The 21,224-nt window shown below is 35.0% G+C and overlaps 1 protein-coding gene across 4 annotated transcripts in view; it reads left to right on the top strand.

Moving 5' to 3' along the window:
• LOC149958587 (excitatory amino acid transporter-like) overlaps positions 1 to 21,224 on the top strand; it is a 128,338-nt gene that overhangs the window by 92,643 nt on the left and 14,471 nt on the right. For all 4 annotated transcript variants that reach the window (XM_090165943.1, XM_090165941.1, XM_090165944.1 and 1 more), the window contains exons 2-3: positions 6,348 to 6,429; positions 9,982 to 10,088. In XM_090165943.1, coding sequence (XP_090022069.1) covers positions 9,987 to 10,088 — 102 coding nt within the window. In that variant the 5' untranslated portion in view covers positions 6,348 to 6,429; positions 9,982 to 9,986. The remainder of the gene's footprint in view (positions 1 to 6,347; positions 6,430 to 9,981; positions 10,089 to 21,224) is intronic.

Raw genomic sequence — 21,224 nt, 5'->3', positions numbered from 1 at the left:
CGCTAGTTACGTTAAAAACAATTCACAGCGCGGGTTAGCAGACTAATTTTCAATTTGGTTCCTACTCCTATCATAAGTAACATAATACCTCAAACAAGGAGACGACCCGAGGTGATTTTCAACGATTTTGTTTAAATTGGGGGATAAGTAGACCTTTACGTAACTTGAAATTTCCCAAAAGGAAACGTTTCAACGGGCTTTGGTTTTGCCATGGCAACCAAAAATGTTTTTGATAACTTAAAACCTTCTTTTAAAATGTTTTAAATATTAAAAAAAATAAATTATGTTTAAAAAATGTACATTGGGTAAAGTCCGGTTAATTTGGTAAGATTTTGTAAATTTACTTGCATTAACCTAATTTACACATTTTAAATAAAATAACCCAAATTTGCTTGTATTTACCCAATTTGCTTAATTTGCTCAAATTTACACGCACTTTCTTAAATTAAGCTGGGGTGGCGGAGTGGTTAGCACTTTCGCCTCGCAGCAAGAAGAGCCGAGTTCGATCCCAACTTGTGGCACTGGGTGAAAACTCGAAACAACTTTCTTACTATATCCCTTCTTCACAGTGACTACAATTAATTTTCTAAATAGCGGCGCAATGAACTAATCGAACCCAACTTCCGTTTACGCAACAGACGAAATTTTATTTGTAGTACTATATGATTGGCTGAATTTGAATTTTGAACTCTGACTCCTTTCGGAGGACCAATAGAAAATTCAAACCACAAAGAGGGTTAAACTTCCGGGTTATTGAGTTGTTAGTCGTTTTATTGATTTATCTTTGGTGAATAAAGGATGAACTAAGTAAAAATGCAAGGCTAAAAGTATCATACTTAGAGGTATTATGTTACTTATGCTCCCATTAATGTTAATTATGAAAAGTACAGCTCTAATTAATTCATAGATTACTAACTTAAGAAAATTATATTCCTAAAGCAAGTGTGTTGTAATCAGCTTTGGAAACAAGCTGCTCAAACTATAATTGCTTCTGAATTCTGGTACCCTGTTTCTGAATGACCCTTCTCAGAAAAAAATCTAACATTTAACCATATTCTTTATATCGGAAATTAGTTTAGTTTTTCTAGATTATCGATATTTTCTAATTTAGTATGCATTACCGCCAAAATGGCAGACGTATTTCAAACGAATCACTACGAGCTAGAAGCTCCTGGAACAAAACATGGTGACATTATTCTGCTACCAATCTGCAATTTGAAATCCTAGAATCCGACAGGTCCTAGCTGTTTCAGTAGTTAGATTTGGCTCTTAGAGTGCTTCGTTTAGCAGACGGAAGACCTAAAATTTCGTAAATACTTATATCTTCATATTCGAAAATACCGTGAATATGATTTAGATGCAATAATATGGAGAGCACGTGCTCGAGTAGATAAAAATTATCGAATTTAAAGTCCACGTGCGAAACGCGCGTGGCAATTATGTACTAAAAAGATAAAGCTCGTGACTTTTAATTTTTTATTGTTATATTTTATAGAAAAATCTAATATTAAATTTAAAATAAATATAATAAAATAAAAATATTATAGTAAAAGAATTAAAGCGAAATATTAAAATAAAAATAAAATAAAATAAAATAAAAATAAAACTAAAATTAAAATAAAATAAAAAATTAAATAAAAATATTATAATAAAAATACTAAAATAAAAATAATAAAATACAAGTATTAAAATAAAATAATTAAAGCAAATAAAAATAATAAAATAAAAATAATAAATAAAAATAATAAATAAAAATAATAAATAAAAATAATAAATAAAAATAATAAATAAAAATAATAAATAAAAATAATAAATAAAAATATTATAATAAAAATATTATAATAAAAGAATTAAAGCGAAATATTAAAATAAAAATAAAATAAAAATTAAATAAAAATTAAATAAAAATAATAAATAAAAATAATAAAATAAAATAATTAAAGCGAAATATTAAAATAAAATAAAAATAGTAAAATATTAAAATGAAATAAAATAATAAAATAAAATAATGTCACATAACTATAGAATAAATACCGCCTCCCCTGCGTGATACACTTGACGTCAGTATGTAAATGGTAGTCCGTGCAGTACCTCCCCGTAATCCTCAAGCACATTCAGTAATAATGGTACCGTCGTCCAATATATGTCATTCTGCATTTCAAACCAATACAATATATTCAATGACAAAGCCCATTCGTGGATGAAAGAGATCCTTACTTATCTATCGATTTTTTTTTCAAATCAAGTTTTCAGTACTCTCCGCTAGGAACGGGTCGGTCGCATTGTTAAGGTTCCTTTTATTCCCGACCAAAAAAGCGGTTGCGCGTTGCTAGGTTTAAAAACGTCTTATAGTCAAGATAGCGTTGTGGTTGTGCCACTATATTACCAACCAGCCGCGTCAATCTAACCTAAAAGCGGTTTTTAGCGTCATAACACCTACTGGTATCGCTTCCAACCGCTAGATGGCGCGCGCGTAGCCTTCACGCTGAGGTGAACTTATTATTATCGTTTTCTCTTCCCTTCTCGCGAAGGCCTCTCTGTAGAGAAGGAAATTTAATAGTAATTCGTGTTGGCTCGGCCCTGCCTTAACTATAGCCTACTGTATAAGCTTCACGCCTAAGGTCAAGCCACAGTGTCTTGTAATAACGTTATATATATATATATATATATATATATCTTCACGTAACTAGCTGGGGTTTCTTAATACTTTATTAGGTTTTGCTCTTTTGTGTTACAACTTTATGAATTTTTTAAGTAGCTTTTCTTTTGATGTAGGGTTTTCCCTCAGGGCATTTGGTAAGAAATGTATATGGCTATTCTGAAATATTAATGGCATATGGGGAAGAACTTGTAGCTTTCGTGGTGTTTTCCCGTAGGTTTAATTTTCCCGTTTGCTGTCTGATTAGAGATTACGCCTCTATTATTAATTTATAACGTTAAATAATGTAATCGCAAAAATTTGCGTTTCATTTATTTATTTATTTATTTATTTATTTGATTAATTTACTTTTAATAATATATTGATATATATAATAGTTTTAGAAACTAAATATATGAAGTATGACACCAAAAATTTAAATCGACAATTCCCCAAAAAATTAAATATATATTGTCATAAGTTAATGATACCTCTAAGTAAACAAATAAGCCCTTTCAAGGTGGAATCTTTGTCCAGAAAATGTGATGTCAAATCTTGTTCCTACGATTCCCGCGAAAATGAAAGATTTTAAAAATATCTCGGACCCAGCGCCGCTGTGCGGTCGAGAATGAAACTATATTGGGCTGAGATAAATAAACCAATAGCAAAAAAACGTTCTTTTGCCTCTGCGGGGGGAACGAATTTTCTAAGGGAATACCGAAATTTATCTCATTTGGGGAAGTTGCAGCTAGCCTTGCACCAAACGGGATTAAAGAAACGTCAGCTTCGGCAGTTCCAAGTGTATGTTAAGGCTACTTTGATACGCAGTACGGAGAGACATAGGTCGATTTGGACAAGCATAGCCATTTGTCTACTTAGAGGTATCATTAACTTATGATATTGTATATGCATCGCATTGGGAGTTAAGTTATTCAAAGTGGGACATTGTCACAACTGTTGTAAATAACTTCGATATATCCACTTCATATATTTATTTTCTAAATTTATTATATGAGGTAAATATGCTTTATGCTGATTAATATTATTAAATATATCGAACCTCTGAAGGTAAGTTTCATTTATTGATCTAAATGAATACTTCGTTCGTAAGATTTATATCATTTACTTCTGACCTTACCTAAATGTTATTCCTCAGTAAATAGTTTGAATAAGCGGCTGCATCAAACGGGAGGGGAGGGGAATGGGAGAATTAGCTGGAGCTAATCCAAAAAGAAATACAGCTACAAAGGAGTAAAATATTCTTTTGGAAATTAGGCCGCAACAGAAATATTTTGCTTTCTTGGAGTTATGTCTGGCTTCAATTTGCGCTCATTATTTAATCCATTCTCGTCGATAACTGCTTTGAAAACTCATCTTGTATCATGTGTTCTACTGTACTTTAAAAATCCCTACATGGTATCGTATGATCTATTGTAGTTGCAAAAAAATCACATTTTAAATCGTGTGTTCTACTGTACTTTAAAAATCCCTACATGGTATCGTATGATCTATTTTAGTTGCAAAAAAATCACATTTTGAATCGTGTGTTCTACTGTACTTTAAAAATCCCTACATGGTATCGTATGATCTATTTTAGTTGCAAAAAATCACATTTTGAATCGTGTGTTCTACTGTACTTTAAATAAAAACCATTCGTATCGTGAGTTCCACTGTACTCTTCAAAATCCAAATTTCGTGTCGTGTGTTCTACGGTACTATAAAAAATTTAATTTTTGTATCGTGCATTCAACTGCACTTTAAAAATTTCCTCATTTTGTATCCTGTGATTTACTGTTCTCAATAAAAATAATATCCATTTCATAGGGTTTTCTACTGTACTTCTAAAAATAAACTCCATTTCCTATCGGGATTTCTACTGAAACTTTAAATTACCCCCCTTTTGTATTATGTGTTCTACTGCACTTTGAAAACAATTACCATTTCGTATCCTGTTTTTTACTGAACGTTTTAAATAACCCCTATTATATATCATGTCTTCTACTGTACTATGAAAATAATCTGTATTTTGTAGCAGGTGATCTATTGTAGTTTAAAAAAATAGCTATTTTCTCATGTGTTTCACTGCAATTTTAGGAATATGCTAATTTTGTATCATGTGTCCTACCCATTTGTATCGTGTGTTCTACTGTACTTTACAAAAATTCCCATTTCGTATCATATGTTCTACTGTACTTAGAAAAATATGCTCATTTTGTATTGTGTGTACTTTATATTTTTGATATTTAATTATCATTAACATCGCGTAACCGAAATCCTTGGAAACTGTTAATATATCAGTCCCATAATATCTTAAAGTTACCAAAAAATAATTCGCCATCAAAAACGGTACTTCTTATTAAAATCGCATTAACACGGGGATAAATTATACATTCTAGTCGAGTCTGAATCATTAGAAAAGTGTTTTGTTTTTTTTCATTTTCAGCTCTGCAAATAAAGCGGGTATCGTAGTAGACGCGAGGGGTACAATTACTTTAATGATAAGAGACGGAAATATTTCGCAATTAAAATACATTATCGCAGACTTGGTGGTCTGCGCGTCATTTTCGAAGCTAGACTGTTTTTCGAATGACCCGTATTTGTCAAGTCGTTAATTTAATTTAATTTAGTTTAATTCGAATGACTATTATTCTTGGTACTATTTGTCTGTGTGAGTTTTCGTTTTAGAAACTTAATTTCGGAAACAATCTCATTTAAATTTGTTGAAATATTCAACAAGGATAAATCCGGATACTCATAACGATTTAGGTAGAGGTGTTGAATTTCGTTTTCCCAAAACTCGGTTTAGGATGAAATTAAGCGATAACAGTAACCAGTTTTATAGAAATTGGTATATCGATGAAATCGTGATATATATTTAATATCGATGAAACTATGATATCTATTTAATAACGATGAAACGGTGATATCGATTTAATATTGAAGAAACTGATATCGATTTAATATCGATGAAACTGTGAAATAGATTTAATATCGGTAGAAATCGAGATTTATCTTGCAAATCGATCGAAAATGTGATATCTCTTAAATATTGATAGAAATCGTGATATCGATTTCATATCGGTAGAAACTGTGATATCTCTTCAATATTGATAGAAATCGTAATATCGGTTAAATATTAGTAGAAATCATAATATCGGTAGAAATCGCTTTGTAACCCGGCCACCGGAATTAATGGCTTTAAAAGTCGCTTGATGACTCAGGCCTAACTAAGGTGGTGCCTTGGATATTAGCCTAGCTGATTATTATTATTTATTATCATTATCGTATTATCGGTAGAAATAGTAATATCATTTTAATATCGGTAGAAATCATAATATCGATTTAATATTGGTAGAAATCGTAATATCGATTTATATCGGGATAAATCGTAATATCGATTTATATCGGGATAAATCGTAATATCGATTTAATATCGGGATAAATCGTAATATCGATTTAATATCCTGAGAAATCGTATTATCTACATATCTTGGGACCCCCTAATGAATAATAATAATAATAATAATAATAATAATAATTCATCCGGTTTATTTAAATATTAATCGTAATTGTTGTGAATTTAATGTTAATATAATTTTATTTCATAGTTCAAATTCGGTTTATACTTATTTACCTCTTTTTTTTCTAAGCGTATAAGTTTACAAATGACGTGTTATTTAAAAGTGTCATTTATTATTTGTTTCAACAGGTGTATGCACCAATTTTGAAGGACGGACAATCGTAGAACGTTGGAGTTGGTCCCTAGGTCTAGCTAGCGTCTACTGAACGCGGTAAGTTACCGTGAACTTTCACCATTCTCTTAATCAAGTCTCGATCCTCTAGCTCCAATTACCAACCGATATCATTTTTTTCTTATTCTAATATCTGTACTTTGAAACCTAAACAGTCTGTCGTATTTCGAGGCAGCGAACGTAAACTTAGCGCATCTGTCTCCGTCTGGTGGTCGAAACACAAACTAGGAACAAACTAAAATGTCTTTTATCGATTCATTTCGAGGTAGTCGATGCATTTCAATGTTCAAATTGAATAATCATTTTGAGCACGCTTCTGTTCTCCTGCTTTTTGGCCAATTCGATTTATTTCTTGTTTGAAACGAAACTGCTTATTTCGTTTTGGTTTTAAACCTTTTTTTTAGAAAAGCACACGCAATTGGAACATCACTTTTGAATTATTTTGATCGTTTTTAGATCATTTTTTTTGGGCATTTATCTAATAATTTGGGAGAATGACGCATTGAGACAATTTTAGAGGATCAGGTCATGATTTAGTTTCCTTATTTTTAGTGCCGTAGCTATCCGTATTAGGAATCCCCATTAAATTTATCCAACCTTTTAAGTAAACTGTACGCTCCATTCGAGATACTAGAATAGCCTTGGAATTAAATTGCTCAAAATACAATAGTTACCTTTCAGTTACTGATGCACGGTCACACTTGAGCTTCAAACCCTGTTTAGGTCGGTTTGAATGCCAGTTTTGACCGCCGACGATAATTCCTGGTTCACACTTGCGAAATCGCTTCCCCCCGGTTCGCTTATAGCCAAGGCTTAACGTCATTTCAAATTATGACCATAATTTTGAAAATACTAAAATTTATTCCAAAACAATTAGTTAATCATATTTACTATACATACAGTAATATTATTTGTCATTATTTAGAAATTCATTCCCATTATTTTTGAAAATACGAGCAATTTTACTTCCCCGCCTTGTCGTTTTGAAAGCGATTCTAAGCGAACCGACTTGGACGAGTTGCTTCCCGAACCAACACGAAGCGATTTCTCACGTTGGTTTTAAAAACCAGTTATCTAAAGGAAGCGATTTTAGGGGTAAGTGTGAACGTGGCTTTATTGACGTGCGAACAGTTATCTGATTTATACGTTTATTATATATATATAATTATTTGAAAAGTAAATTAAAATTTCGAAAATAATTTAATCGGTAGATACGTAAAATTTATAACTGAAGGATCAGAAATATGTTGGTTTACTAAGAATTCGAATTAGTTTCGGGTTTAAACTATATGGTTTTTCATTTTAACCCAAATCAACTGATCAAGGACCAATTCGAGGTGTAAGACACTCTGCGAACTCGGTGTACACTGCCGTACCTTTAACAGTGCTAAATGCACGAACTCGGTGTTCAGATTATCTGAGACTGTCTTAACCCTCGGACAAATTTTACAAAATAGTCGCCCATTTGTGCTATTCAGCGTTATTGTAATAACAATTTATTTACCAATTTAAAAAAGTAATTATTGCAGGGCTCCCAGCTATCCTATAATTTCTATATTTTCCAATATTTTTTAAATAGTCCTATAAAATTCTATTATTCTGAAATTTATCTTTATAACATGTGGGGTGGCGGAGTGGTTATCACTTTCGCCTCGCGGTAAGAGGAACCGAGTTCGACCCCAGCTTATGGCACTGGGTGGAAACTCAGAAAAACTCCTTCCCCTTAAAGGGGTGTTTAACCAAGTTATTCGGTTTACTCTTCCGCAAAACCTTTTCGAGGTTAACGGTAATAACAAGTGAAGGGCTTGCCACCAACCCTCCTACGCATTGTAACCCGGGCACCTGAATTTGTGGCATTAAGTCGCTAGATGACTTGGGCCTAAGGTGGTGCCTTGCGTATTATCAGGGCCCCCAGAGGTCCTATAATTCCTATAAAATCCTATATTTTCAAAAATGTCCTATAACATCCTATATTTTTAGCGAAATCCCCCAAAACGTCCTATACAATCGTAAAATTTTGATATTTTGCCCATTTCAAATCCAGCCACTCAGTTAAATTGCTAGATTTAGCTATAGGATAATTTCCTTAACAAAGTCATTCTAGTCTATACTTTTGTTATTGTTAACACGGTTAGCTACCAGTATAAAATGGTTAAATAGTTTTATTTTGGAAGTTAAAATCAAAGACTTATTTCTCTAAATATAGATTTTGTTTTTAAATGCATAAAGTTAGTAAATTAAATAGCATATATAGTCCTATAAAATCCTATAATTTTGTAAAACTAGTCCTATAAAGTCCTATATTTTTTAGAAAAATAAACCTATTTTTCCTATAAAAAAATTAAGATTTGAGTGGGGGCCCTGGTATTATAGTCTAGCTGATAATTATTATTATATCTGAGCAAAAATGATCATTTGCTGATATCTGACCTATCGTAATTGTTTCCTCGCTTCTGATAACGCCACAGTTACATCGGTTGTAAGCACTAGTACATTGTAAATGTGATATAGATTAGAGTCTATTTAGTATAGCATAATTTATGTAATTATTTTAATCTACAACAGTTTTCTGTTTCCTTTGTTATTTTGATAAGTTGGTATTTTAGTACCCATTGCTAAAACACGTGCAATTTACTCGGTTATAAATAGCAAACTCCAATAAAACTCCCACCAATCATACCCTGTTATAGTACGAAACTGAAAAAATACCTCTTTATCAGTACTAAACCCCCTAAAATATCACCCTGTTACAGTAGGAAACTTGCATAAATCTAACTAATCACAGCAGTAAAATCCCCAATAAATTAACCCTATTTTAATAGGAAACTCCGGTAAATCTCGGCAACCTTCGTGAAAAAACTCATTATAGTAGGTAACTCCATTAAATCTCACCAGTAAAAGCTGTAAAACCCCTACAATTTCACCCTATTATAATGGAAAACTCCCATAAATCTCGACAATTTTATTTGAAAAACCCCTACAATTTCACCTTCTTATAGTAGGAAACTCCGATTAATTCTCACCAATAATAGCAGTAAAATCCCTACAATTTAATCCTATTAAAATAGGAAAATCTAATACTTCTCACCAACTTTAGCAGTAAAACCCCTACAATTTCACCCTATTATAACAGGAAAATCCATTCAATAACACCAATAATAGCGGTAAAACCCCTACAATTTCACGTTCTTATAGTAGGAAACTCCATTAAATCTCACCAATAATAGCAGCAAAACCCCTACAATTTCACCCTATTATAGTAGGAAAATCCATTCAATAACACCAATAATAGCGGTAAAATACCTACAATTTCACATAATAAACAAGAGGAACCGAAATTAGGTTCGCATTTCGAAAACACTATGTTTTCGGCATTTAAAAATTCCTCTACATGATCTTTTGACCTTTAAACGTGGTCTTTGGGCGTCAATTTCGTATTTGTACCTCTGGGCTGTTAAAGCGACACGCTTCGTTTTCACTCGCCAGATTGCAATTTTCACTGATCTGTGTCTCGGACGCCCGCTGTTTTAATTAGGGCGAATTTGGCAGCACTGTTTCTGTCTCTCACTAATTCCGAATGAACTTTTGCAGCCAGAATGCCGGAACTCAAGTCTCCGGATACGAACGCCAAAACTCCGATGTTGGGGGACGCCAATGTCATTCGATTGACTGAGCCCCGGAGAAACGTCCCGAGACTGGTGAGTACTTGCCGCCATCTATCACCCGTTTTCGCTACTAATTTGTTTGTTTTTATTTCATCCCTCGATTTTGTTTTGGGAGTTAATTAACACGGTGTTACTTTGACCTTTACGCGACTACTTGCGGGTTTAAATTTGTTAGTAGTAATAGACTAAAAGTTATAATCCAAAGTCAGCGCCATCTATCGCCCGTTTTCGCTACTAAGTTCTTTGTTTCTTATTGGTTCGCCCGTTTTTGTTTTTAGAGTTTATTAAGAGGATGTTACTTAGTTTTTTACGCGACTACTTACGGGTTTAAATTTGTTAATATTAATTACCTTCAAGTTATAATCGAAGTTCAACGTCATCTATCGCCCATTTTCGCTAATAATATGTTTGTTTTTTTATTTCATCCCTCGATTTTGTTTTGGTAGTTAATTAACACGGTGTTACTTTGACCTTTACGCGACTACTTGCGGGTTTAAATTTGTTAATATTAATGGACTACAAGTTATAATTGAAGATCTGCGCCATCTATCGACCGTATTCGCTACTAATTTTCTTTTTAATAAATTATAGAGTTTTGTTCTGAGGGTTTATTAACACTATTTTACATTTTCATTTTGACCTTAAAGCGAGTACTCTCGGTCTTAAAATTTGTTAATATTAAAAGTAAAATAAATTATAATCGAATTTCAGCGCCATCTATCGAACGTTGAAATATAAAGTAGTTACATATTTTATTTTATAGTTTTTCAATACTGTGAAATATAGTTTTAATTATGATAATTAATCAATTATTAATATTTTAATTTTAAATTCCAGGTAATTCTAAATTATTTGTAAAAACTCTTTACATAATCGCAATTTTAATCGATTAACGGTTTCGAATCGTCAAAGAAAAGTTAAAATAATGTAAAATCAACTATCGAATTCTTTAGGGGTTTAATTAAATTTTATAGTAATTGATATATTTATCTTATCTCTGATATTTGGATATTTCAATAATTTTAATAATAATAATAAATAATATTATTTATTTATTATTACTTATTCATTTATTCATTCATTTATTCTTTTATTTATTTAATAATAAATTGCTTTCTTTACAATTTAAAAAAAATAATATCATTCACTAACCCTTTAAACACGTATTTATTCCATTTCCGTGCATACTTATCTTTGGCAATCCCTCGCAATAATGAAGGGATCGACCTTTGACATATGACCACGTCAACGGCGACCCACTCACGAGACGAATTCGTATAATTTCCCAGGGTTGTTTTGGGGTTCGCCAAATCTGCGTTTTTCCTTGGGCAGCGCGGAGGCTACGGGACTCTCCTCGCTGCTAGATCGATAGATAGGCCAAGTACTAAGTAGTCAGACTCCTCATGTCATCCAGTGTCTCTAGGCCGAAAGAGCTTAAGCCTTTGCTCGACCAAAGCGGCTCTAGCGGACTGTCGACCAGTTCCCCTTTGACGTGCAGTGGTCACGATAACCCGGTGTGGCTAGTTTTGACCCAACCGTCGGAGAATAAGGTGGGTTTTGATTGTCTCTCTGGAATCTCTATTGTTCTGGTTTTGTGAATGCCGCGCGTTCGACGTTAAGCCGAGACCAAGCGTGGCCAGTGTACGTGTAGAATCTATCGTTCTTATTTTCGTTTTTACGCAATAAAATAAAACCATATATTTGACAGTGTCTTTTTAAATAATTTTTCTTTATTTTAGACCGCTTATTTTATTGGTTTCATACGTTACGAAATTTAATCAAAATAATTGTCCTTATATTTTGTAAATTAATCAAAATAATTGTCCTTACATTTTGAAAATTAATCAAAATAATTGTCCTTACGTTTTGAAAATTAATCAAAATAATTGTCCTTACGTTTTGAAAATTAATCAAAATAATTGTCCTTACATTTTGAAAATTAATCAAAATAATTGTCCTTACATTTTGAAAATTAATCAAAATAATTGTCTTTGCGTTTTGAAAATTAATCAAAATAATTGTCCTTGCGTTTTGAAAATTAATCAAAATAATTGTCCTTACGTTTTGAAAATTAATCAAAATAATTGTACTTACGTTTTGAAAACGAATTAAAATAATTAAAATTACGTTTTTAAAATTAATCAAAATAATTGTACTTACGTTTTGAAAATTAATCAAAATAATTGTACTTACGTTTTGAAAATAAATCAAAATAATTGTACTTACGTTTTGAAAATTAATCAACATAATTGTACTTACGTTTTGAAAATTAATCAACATAATTGTCCTTAAGTTTTGAAAATTAATCAAAATAATGGTACTTACGTTTTGAAAATTAATCAAAATAATTGTACTTACGTTTTGAAAATTAATCAACATAATTGTACTTACGTTTTGAAAATTAATCAAAATAATTGTCCGATATTAAATTAAATCAAATTAATCAAAGTAGCCTCCCATTTTCATCAATAAGCTAAAATTTATCATTATTAATTATTTAATAATTTATTAAATATAAAGGTGAAAGGTTTATTTAAAATTAACTTATAAAGTTTAACTATTAAGTTATTTAAATAAATGGGAAAGTTTTAATTTTCGTAGATTTAAACGTTTTTGGAAATTTTTGGAAATTGACTTATAAAATTTAAACTAAGCTACATAATATAAATAAAATATAATATACTTAACCAGCTTATTTTAACTTGAGGCCAAGGCCTATGTTTTATTAAAACCCTTTCTTAAGTAAAAATAGCGCTTATGGAATCAGAATGTAAAATTCATTATTATATTTAGTTTCTGAAGGCAATTATGTTAAAATAAAGTAGAAACATTTTGTATAGTTTTTCGTTCTATGTAGACTTAATTAAAAACCCATTTAATCGTTACAAATTCTTCTTCTAAACATAACTTGGTCCATTAAAAAAAGACCATAAAAAAATTTTAATTGCAAATTAAATTTTGTAATCTTTTTAACATATCACCAAAACGTACGCTTCCTCAAGATAAAAATTATTAAAGGGAGAATGACCTTCCTTATTTATGATGGATCAAAGAATTTACATTTCTACCACTAGGTTCAACAGAAACTAGAGGGGATCGGCGCTAGTTACGTGCAATTTTTCGATTTAGTTCATCCTATGTTTAATTTCAATTGGCCTTCCCCAAGAATAAAGGGCATGGGGTTATTTTTAGTGGCGCCGGAAATTGCCGCTTCTACCGTAAGAGGGCGGCAATATATTTCCAGGTAAATAGCGCTCTCTGGTGAATAGCGTCGGCGTTTAACGGCGGCTGTTTCGGGAGCTAGGTGTTAGGCTGTTAGCGCTTCGGCAAAACGACGGCTTAACTTCGAACCGGGCAGAAGCTGAAAGTCAATTACGACTCCGCCTAAACGTTGGCACTTGACCTCCCGCGCCATCTGTGGGTGGATTCTAGCGCAACAGGTTTTACCGGTACTCCGCTCTTAATGTGGCTCCTTCATATTTCACCTTTTTTATCTTTCTCTCGCACGCTGAAATTCCTGCGCTCCACATACGGCCTAGATCATCAATCAATAAAATCTGGAAAACAGATATGAGTTGGGCGGGTTTGGCGGTTTTATCAAACAATTGCGCGGTTTTTTATTTAAAATAAGTTTACGTTTGTCTTTGGAAGTAAATTTAAATCTTGAAGAAAAACGGCTTCGAAGCCCACTGTAGAGTTTTTGTTCTTAACGTAGGGTACTAGTAACTAACAACGAGTGAAGGTATCTTTCAAAAGCTTAAAGGTATCGGCTTAGCTTAAATTGCCACCATAGTCTACTAAACAGTTATATCTTTATAGCTTAATTTACCACCATAATCTACAAAATTGAAATATCTTTTTAGCTTAATTTACCACCATAATCTACAAAATTGAAATATTATTTTAGCTTTACTTATCTAATAAACAGATAAATCTTTAAAGCTTAATTTACCACCATAATCTACTGAACAGAAATATCTTTATAGCTTAAATTAACACCCTTATCTACGAAACTGAAATTTCTTTATAGCTTAATTTACCATCATAATCTACTAAACATGAATATCTTTTTAGCTTAAATTAACACCCTTATCTACTAAACTGAAATTTCTTTATAGCTTAATTTACCACCATAATCTACTAAACATAAATATCTTTAAAGCTTAAATTAACCATCACCATAATATACTAAACAGAAATATCTTCATAGCTTAAATTACCACCATAATCTGCTGAACAGAAATATCTTTATAGCTTAAATTAACACCCTTATATACTAAACCGAAATTTCTTTAAAGCTTAATTTACCATAATAATCTACTAAATTGAAATATCTTTTAAACTTAAATTTCCACCCTTATCTACTAAACAGAAATATCTTTATAGCTTAATTTACCAAAATAATCTACTAAATTGAAATATCTTTATAGCTTAAATTACCACCATAATCTATGAAACTGAAATATCTTTTAAGCTTAAAATTACTAATGTAATCTACTAAACTTAAATGTTTTTTTTTAGTTTAACTTACCATTTAATCTACTAAACTGAAGTCAAACAAGTATTTTAGCTTAAATTAGCACGCATTAAAGGTAGTAGTAAATAGTTATTAAATTCTTAAGGTCCAACTTAACAAATTATCGCTCAGTAAATCTACGAACAAAGGAGCTAAGGGTAAATTCAATTAAAATTTAAAAAGCTTAATTTCGAACATCTTTAGTAATCGCGAATAAATAAATAAATATGACGCTCTATTTCCGGCCCAAATTTGAGCTATTTCTGTAATTCGTCGTTGGTGCCTGGCAGCGCTGTTCTCCATCAGCGGCGATTATTGACTGGCCGGGGATTCCACATTTGGTCCTGGTTCGCGAAGATGTCCGGATCGATGTAGTCATAGGAAGGTTCCCCGGCACAGTAGCGCGCAGTCGGCGCGTCACGGTCCCATACTTTATTTCACTATTCTAGTCTCGTAGAATCAGTGCTCTTTAAAGTGTTCTTCTGTTCCGATAGAGCGTAGTTTTATTAAGCAATTAGTGATGTCGGCTGCCAGACCCCAGTTAGTCGCTTGGCTCATGAGAAATCGCAGCAATACCAGCATCAATACCTCGAATACCGACCAAAGTGCTTGGCTCGTCAAAACGAAAAAGTCCAATTTTAAGGTGCAATTATATTTTGTTACTTTGCTATCAATATCTTGATATTGTATACTATATTTTTGCTTAATGTCTTTCATAATTTAGCTTTCTTTATTAGCTGTAATTATATGCCAGAATTTTAAGCTTTTACAAAACACGTGCTCCTTTATATTCATCTGTGGGTGTAGTAGAGCTCCCGAATTTTAGGTTTAATTTAGTTCTCGAATTTCAAATGCAGCGAAGACCACGAAAATAAGGTGTTGTTCACGAATTTCAGATGTACATTTAGTTCAGGTATAGGGGAGGGTGCAATTTTTAGGTGCAGTGGAGTTCGGGAATTATTTGGTGTAGTGGAACTCCTGAAACATATTTGTAAATTTAGAGAAACTGCAAGTCGCGAGATTTAAGCGTACTCGAAGTCGCGAGATTTAAGCGTACTCGAAGTCGCGAGATTTAAGCGTACTCGGAAGTCGCGAGATTTAAGCGTACTCGGAAGTCGCGAGATTTAAGCGTACTCGGAAGTCGCGAGATTTAAGCGTACTCGGAAGTCGCGAGTTTTAAGCGTACTCGGAAGTCGCGAGTTTTAAGCGTACTCGGAAGTCGCGAGTTTTAAGCGTACTCGGAAGTCGCGAGTTTTAAGCGTACTCGGAAGTCGCGAGTTTTAAGCGTACTCGGAAGTCGCGAGTTTTAAGCGTACTCGGAAGTCGCGAGTTTTAAGCGTACTCGGAAGTCGCGAGTTTTAAGCGTACTCGGAAGTCGCGAGTTTTAAGCGTACTCGGAAGTCGCGAGTTTTAAGCGTACTCGGAAGTCGCGAGTTTTAAGCGTACTCGGAAGTCGCGAGTTTTAAGCGTACTCGGAAGTGGCGAATTTAATTTTTATATTTTAGTGGAGCTTGTTAATGCTTAGGCGTAGTGGTGCTCGCGATGTGAAGGGATTTAGTTAGTATGTTAAGATTTAGTGTGGTATTTGTTATATTAAATTTAATAACAAGGTCGTATGGGAATTTTAACTCCGTAAAATATAAAATTGGTACTTATCAAAGAAAGTCTCGGCTCTATCGAAAAACAAACACACTTACAAAATGCTCCTTGAAGGCGCGTCTAACAAATATTTTTGACAACAACAAATGAAATTTTTCCCATTGAAAATAACATGGCATTCTGACCGATTCCTAAATTTCGAAAATCCCAAAAATAGAAAAAATAGATAAAAATTTACAAAAAAACATCAAAATTGATCAACTTTTCATCAATGTGAGGTCAAAATCCCATGCTTTTTTCAACGGGAAAATATAATTTTTACTGTTGTCAAAAACTTTTTTCGTTGCCATGGCAAAGCAGTTGCCCATTGAATAAATTCCCTTTAGGATTTTTCAAGTTACACGAAGATCTACCAATCCCCCGAGTTTGAACCCAATCGGTGGGTTACACTTCGGGATGTCTTCTTGTAAGTGGAAACACGTTCCAACAATTCTATACACAATTCTAAATAACAAAAGCGTCAGAAACCCCATGTAGAGTATAATAACTAGACAATATTTTGTACTCGGTGCACTTTAACGTTTACTACATTTGTCAGATAAAGCAATTGCTGAAACGTTATTGTAATTTATGTTAAGACTTAACTTTACGAGAAGTCAATCAGGGTCAAGGGTCAAAGGCAACCTCTTTTGAATAGCGATTGTAGCTTGTGGCTATTATCGTGCCTTGGATAAAGCTTACACTTCATTTAATATTATAATTTTATCGAGTTGCTAATCTGTTAATTAATTTGAGCTATTGAAAACGGGAACCCTTAAGCAATGGATATCGTTAGTCTTAAACCCGTGATGTCACCCGGTTAGGTAATTCATTATGTCACCCGGTTAGGTAACTCATGATGTCACCCGGTTAGGTAACTCATGATGTCACCCGGTTAGGTAACTCATGATGTCACCCGGTTAGGTAATTCATGATGTCACCCGGTTAGGTAATTCATGATGTCACCCGGTTAGGTAATTCATGATGTCACCCGGTTAGGTAATTCATGATGTCACCCGGTTAGGTAACTCATGATGTCACCCGGTTAGGTAATTCATGATGTCACCCGGTTAGGTAACTCATGATGTCACCCGGTTAGGTAACTCATGATGTCACCCGGTTAGGTAATTCATGATGTCACCCGGTTAGGTAACTCATGATGTCACCCGGTTAGGTAACTCATGATGTCACCCGGTTAGGTAATTCATGATGTCACCCGGTTAGGTAACTCATGATGTCACCCGGTTAGGTAACTCATGATGTCACCCGGTTAGGTAACTCATGATGTCACCCGGTTAGGTAATTCATGATGTCACCCGGTTAGGTAATTCATGATGTCACCCGGTTAGGTAATTCATGATGTCACCCGGTTAGGTAACTCATGATGTCACCCGGTTAGGTAACTCATGATGTCACCCGGTTAGGTAACTCATGATGTCACCCGGTTAGGTAATTCATGATGTCACCCGGTTAGATAATTCATGATGTCACCCGGTTAGGTAATTCATGATGTCACCCGGTTAGGTAATTCATGATGTCACCCGGTTAGGTAATTCATTATGTCACCCGGTTAGGTAACTCATGATGTCACCCGGTTAGGTAACTCATGATGTCACCCGGTTAGGTAATTCATGATGTCACCCGGTTAGGTAACTCATGATGTCACCCGGTTAGGTAATTCATGATGTCACCCGGTTAGGTAATTCATGATGTCACCCGGTTAGGTAACTCATGATGTCACCCGGTTAGGTAATTCATGATGTCACCCGGTTAGGTAATTCATGATGTCACCCGGTTAGATAATTCATGATGTCACCCGGTTAGGTAATTCATGATGTCACCCGGTTAGGTAATTCATTATGTCACCCGGTTAGGTAACTCATGATGTCACCCGGTTAGGTAATTCATGTCACCCGGTTAGGTAATTCATTATGTCACCCGGTTAGGTAACTCATGATGTCACCCGGTTAGGTAATTCATGATGTCACCCGGTTAGGTAATTCATGATGTCACCCGGTTAGGTAACTCATGATGTCACCCGGTTAGGTAACTCATGATGTCACCCGGTTAGGTAACTCATGATGTCACCCGGTTAGGTAACTCATGATGTCACCCGGTTAGGTAACTCATGATGTCACCCGGTTAGGTAATTCATGATGTCACCCGGTTAGGTAATTCATTATGTCACCCGGTTAGGTAACTCATGATGTCACCCGGTTAGGTAATTCATGATGTCACCCGGTTAGGTAATTCATGATGTCACCCGGTTAGGTAATTCATGATGTCACCCGGTTAGGTAACTCATGATGTCACCCGGTTAGGTAATTCATGATGTCACCCGGTTAGGTAACTCATGATGTCACCCGGTTAGGTAACTCATGATGTCACCCGGTTAGGTAATTCATGATGTCATCCGGTTAGGTAACTCATGATGTCACCCGGTTAGGTAACTCATGATGTCACCCGGTTAGGTAATTCATGATGTCACCCGGTTAGGTAACTCATGATGTCACCCGGTTAGGTAACTCATGATGTCACCCGGTTAGGTAACTCATGATGTCACCCGGTTAGGTAATTCATGATGTCACCCGGTTAGGTAATTCATGATGTCACCCGGTTAGGTAATTCATGATGTCACCCGGTTAGGTAACTCATGATGTCACCCGGTTAGGTAACTCATGATGTCACCCGGTTAGGTAACTCATGATGTCACCCGGTTAGGTAATTCATGATGTCACCCGGTTAGATAATTCATGATGTCACCCGGTTAGGTAATTCATGATGTCACCCGGTTAGGTAATTCATGATGTCACCCGGTTAGGTAATTCATTATGTCACCCGGTTAGGTAACTCATGATGTCACCCGGTTAGGTAACTCATGATGTCACCCGGTTAGGTAATTCATGATGTCACCCGGTTAGGTAACTCATGATGTCACCCGGTTAGGTAATTCATGATGTCACCCGGTTAGGTAATTCATGATGTCACCCGGTTAGGTAACTCATGATGTCACCCGGTTAGGTAATTCATGATGTCACCCGGTTAGGTAATTCATGATGTCACCCGGTTAGATAATTCATGATGTCACCCGGTTAGGTAATTCATGATGTCACCCGGTTAGGTAATTCATTATGTCACCCGGTTAGGTAACTCATGATGTCACCCGGTTAGGTAATTCATGATGTCACCCGGTTAGGTAATTCATTATGTCACCCGGTTAGGTAACTCATGATGTCACCCGGTTAGGTAATTCATGATGTCACCCGGTTAGGTAATTCATGATGTCACCCCGTTAGGTAACTCATGATGTCACCCGGTTAGGTAACTCATGATGTCACCCGGTTAGGTAACTCATGATGTCACCCGGTTAGGTAACTCATGATGTCACCCGGTTAGGTAACTCATGATGTCACCCGGTTAGGTAATTCATGATGTCACCCGGTTAGGTAATTCATTATGTCACCCGGTTAGGTAATTCATGATGTCACCCGGTTAGGTAATTCATGATGTCACCCGGTTAGGTAATTCATGATGTCACCCGGTTAGGTAATTCATGATGTCACCCGGTTAGGTAATTCATGATGTCACCCGGTTAGGTAACTCATGATGTCACCCGGTTAGGTAATTCATGATGTCACCCGGTTAGGTAATTCATTATGTCACCCGGTTAGGTAACTCATGATGTCACCCGGTTAGGTAATTCATGATGTCACCCGGTTAGGTAATTCATGATGTCACCCGGTTAGGTAACTCATGATGTCACCCGGTTAGGTAATTCATGATGTCACCCGGTTAGGTAATTCATGATGTCACCCGGTTAGGTAACTCATGATGTCACCCGGTTAGGTAATTCATGATGTCACCCGGTTAGGTAATTCATTATGTCACCCGGTTAGGTAATTCATTATGTCACCCGGTTAGGTAATTCATTATGTCACCCGGTTAGGTAACTCATGATGTCACCCGGTTAGGTAACTCATGATGTCACCCGGTTAGGTAACTCATGATGTCACCCGGTTAGGTAACTCATGATGTCACCCGGTTAGGTAATTCATGATGTCACCCGGTTAGGTAATTCATGATGTCACCCGGTTAGGTAATTCATGATGTCACCCGGTTAGGTAATTCATGATGTCACCCGGTTAGGTAATTCATTATGTCACCCGGTTAGGTAACTCATGATGTCACCCGGTTAGGTAATTCATGATGTCACCCGGTTAGGTAATTCATTATGTCACCCGGTTAGGTAACTCATGATGTCACCCGGTTAGGTAATTCATGATGTCACCCGGTTAGGTAATTCATGATGTCACCCGGTTAGGTAACTCATGATGTCACCCGGTTAGGTAATTCATGATGTCACCCGGTTAGGTAATTCATTATGTCACCCGGTTAGGTAACTCATGATGTCACCCGGTTAGGTAATTCATGATGTCACCCGGTTAGATAATTCATGATGTCACCCGGTTAGGTAATTCATGATGTCACCCGGTTAGGTAATTCATGATGTCACCCGGTTAGGTAATTCATTATGTCACCCGGTTAGGTAACTCATGATGTCACCCGGTTAGGTAACTCATGATGTCACCCGGTTAGGTAATTCATGATGTCACCCGGTTAGGTAACTCATGATGTCACCCGGTTAGGTAATTCATGATGTCACCCGGTTAGGTAATTCATTATGTCACCCGGTTAGGTAACTCATGATGTCACCCGGTTAGGTAATTCATGATGTCACCCGGTTAGATAATTCATGATGTCACCCGGTTAGGTAATTCATGATGTCACCCGGTTAGGTAATTCATTATGTCACCCGGTTAGGTAACTCATGATGTCACCCGGTTAGGTAATTCATGATGTCACCCGGTTAGGTAATTCATTATGTCACCCGGTTAGGTAACTCATGATGTCACCCGGTTAGGTAATTCATGATGTCACCCGGTTAGGTAATTCATGATGTCACCCGGTTAGGTAATTCATTATGTCACCCGGTTAGGTAACTCATGATGTCACCC

Source organism: Leiobunum rupestre, chromosome 2, assembly GCF_980474605.1.
Source record: "Leiobunum rupestre chromosome 2, qqLeiRupe1.1.hap1, whole genome shotgun sequence".
Lineage (NCBI taxonomy): Eukaryota > Metazoa > Arthropoda > Arachnida > Opiliones > Sclerosomatidae > Leiobunum > Leiobunum rupestre.
This window is presented reverse-complemented; position numbering and strand designations above follow the sequence as displayed.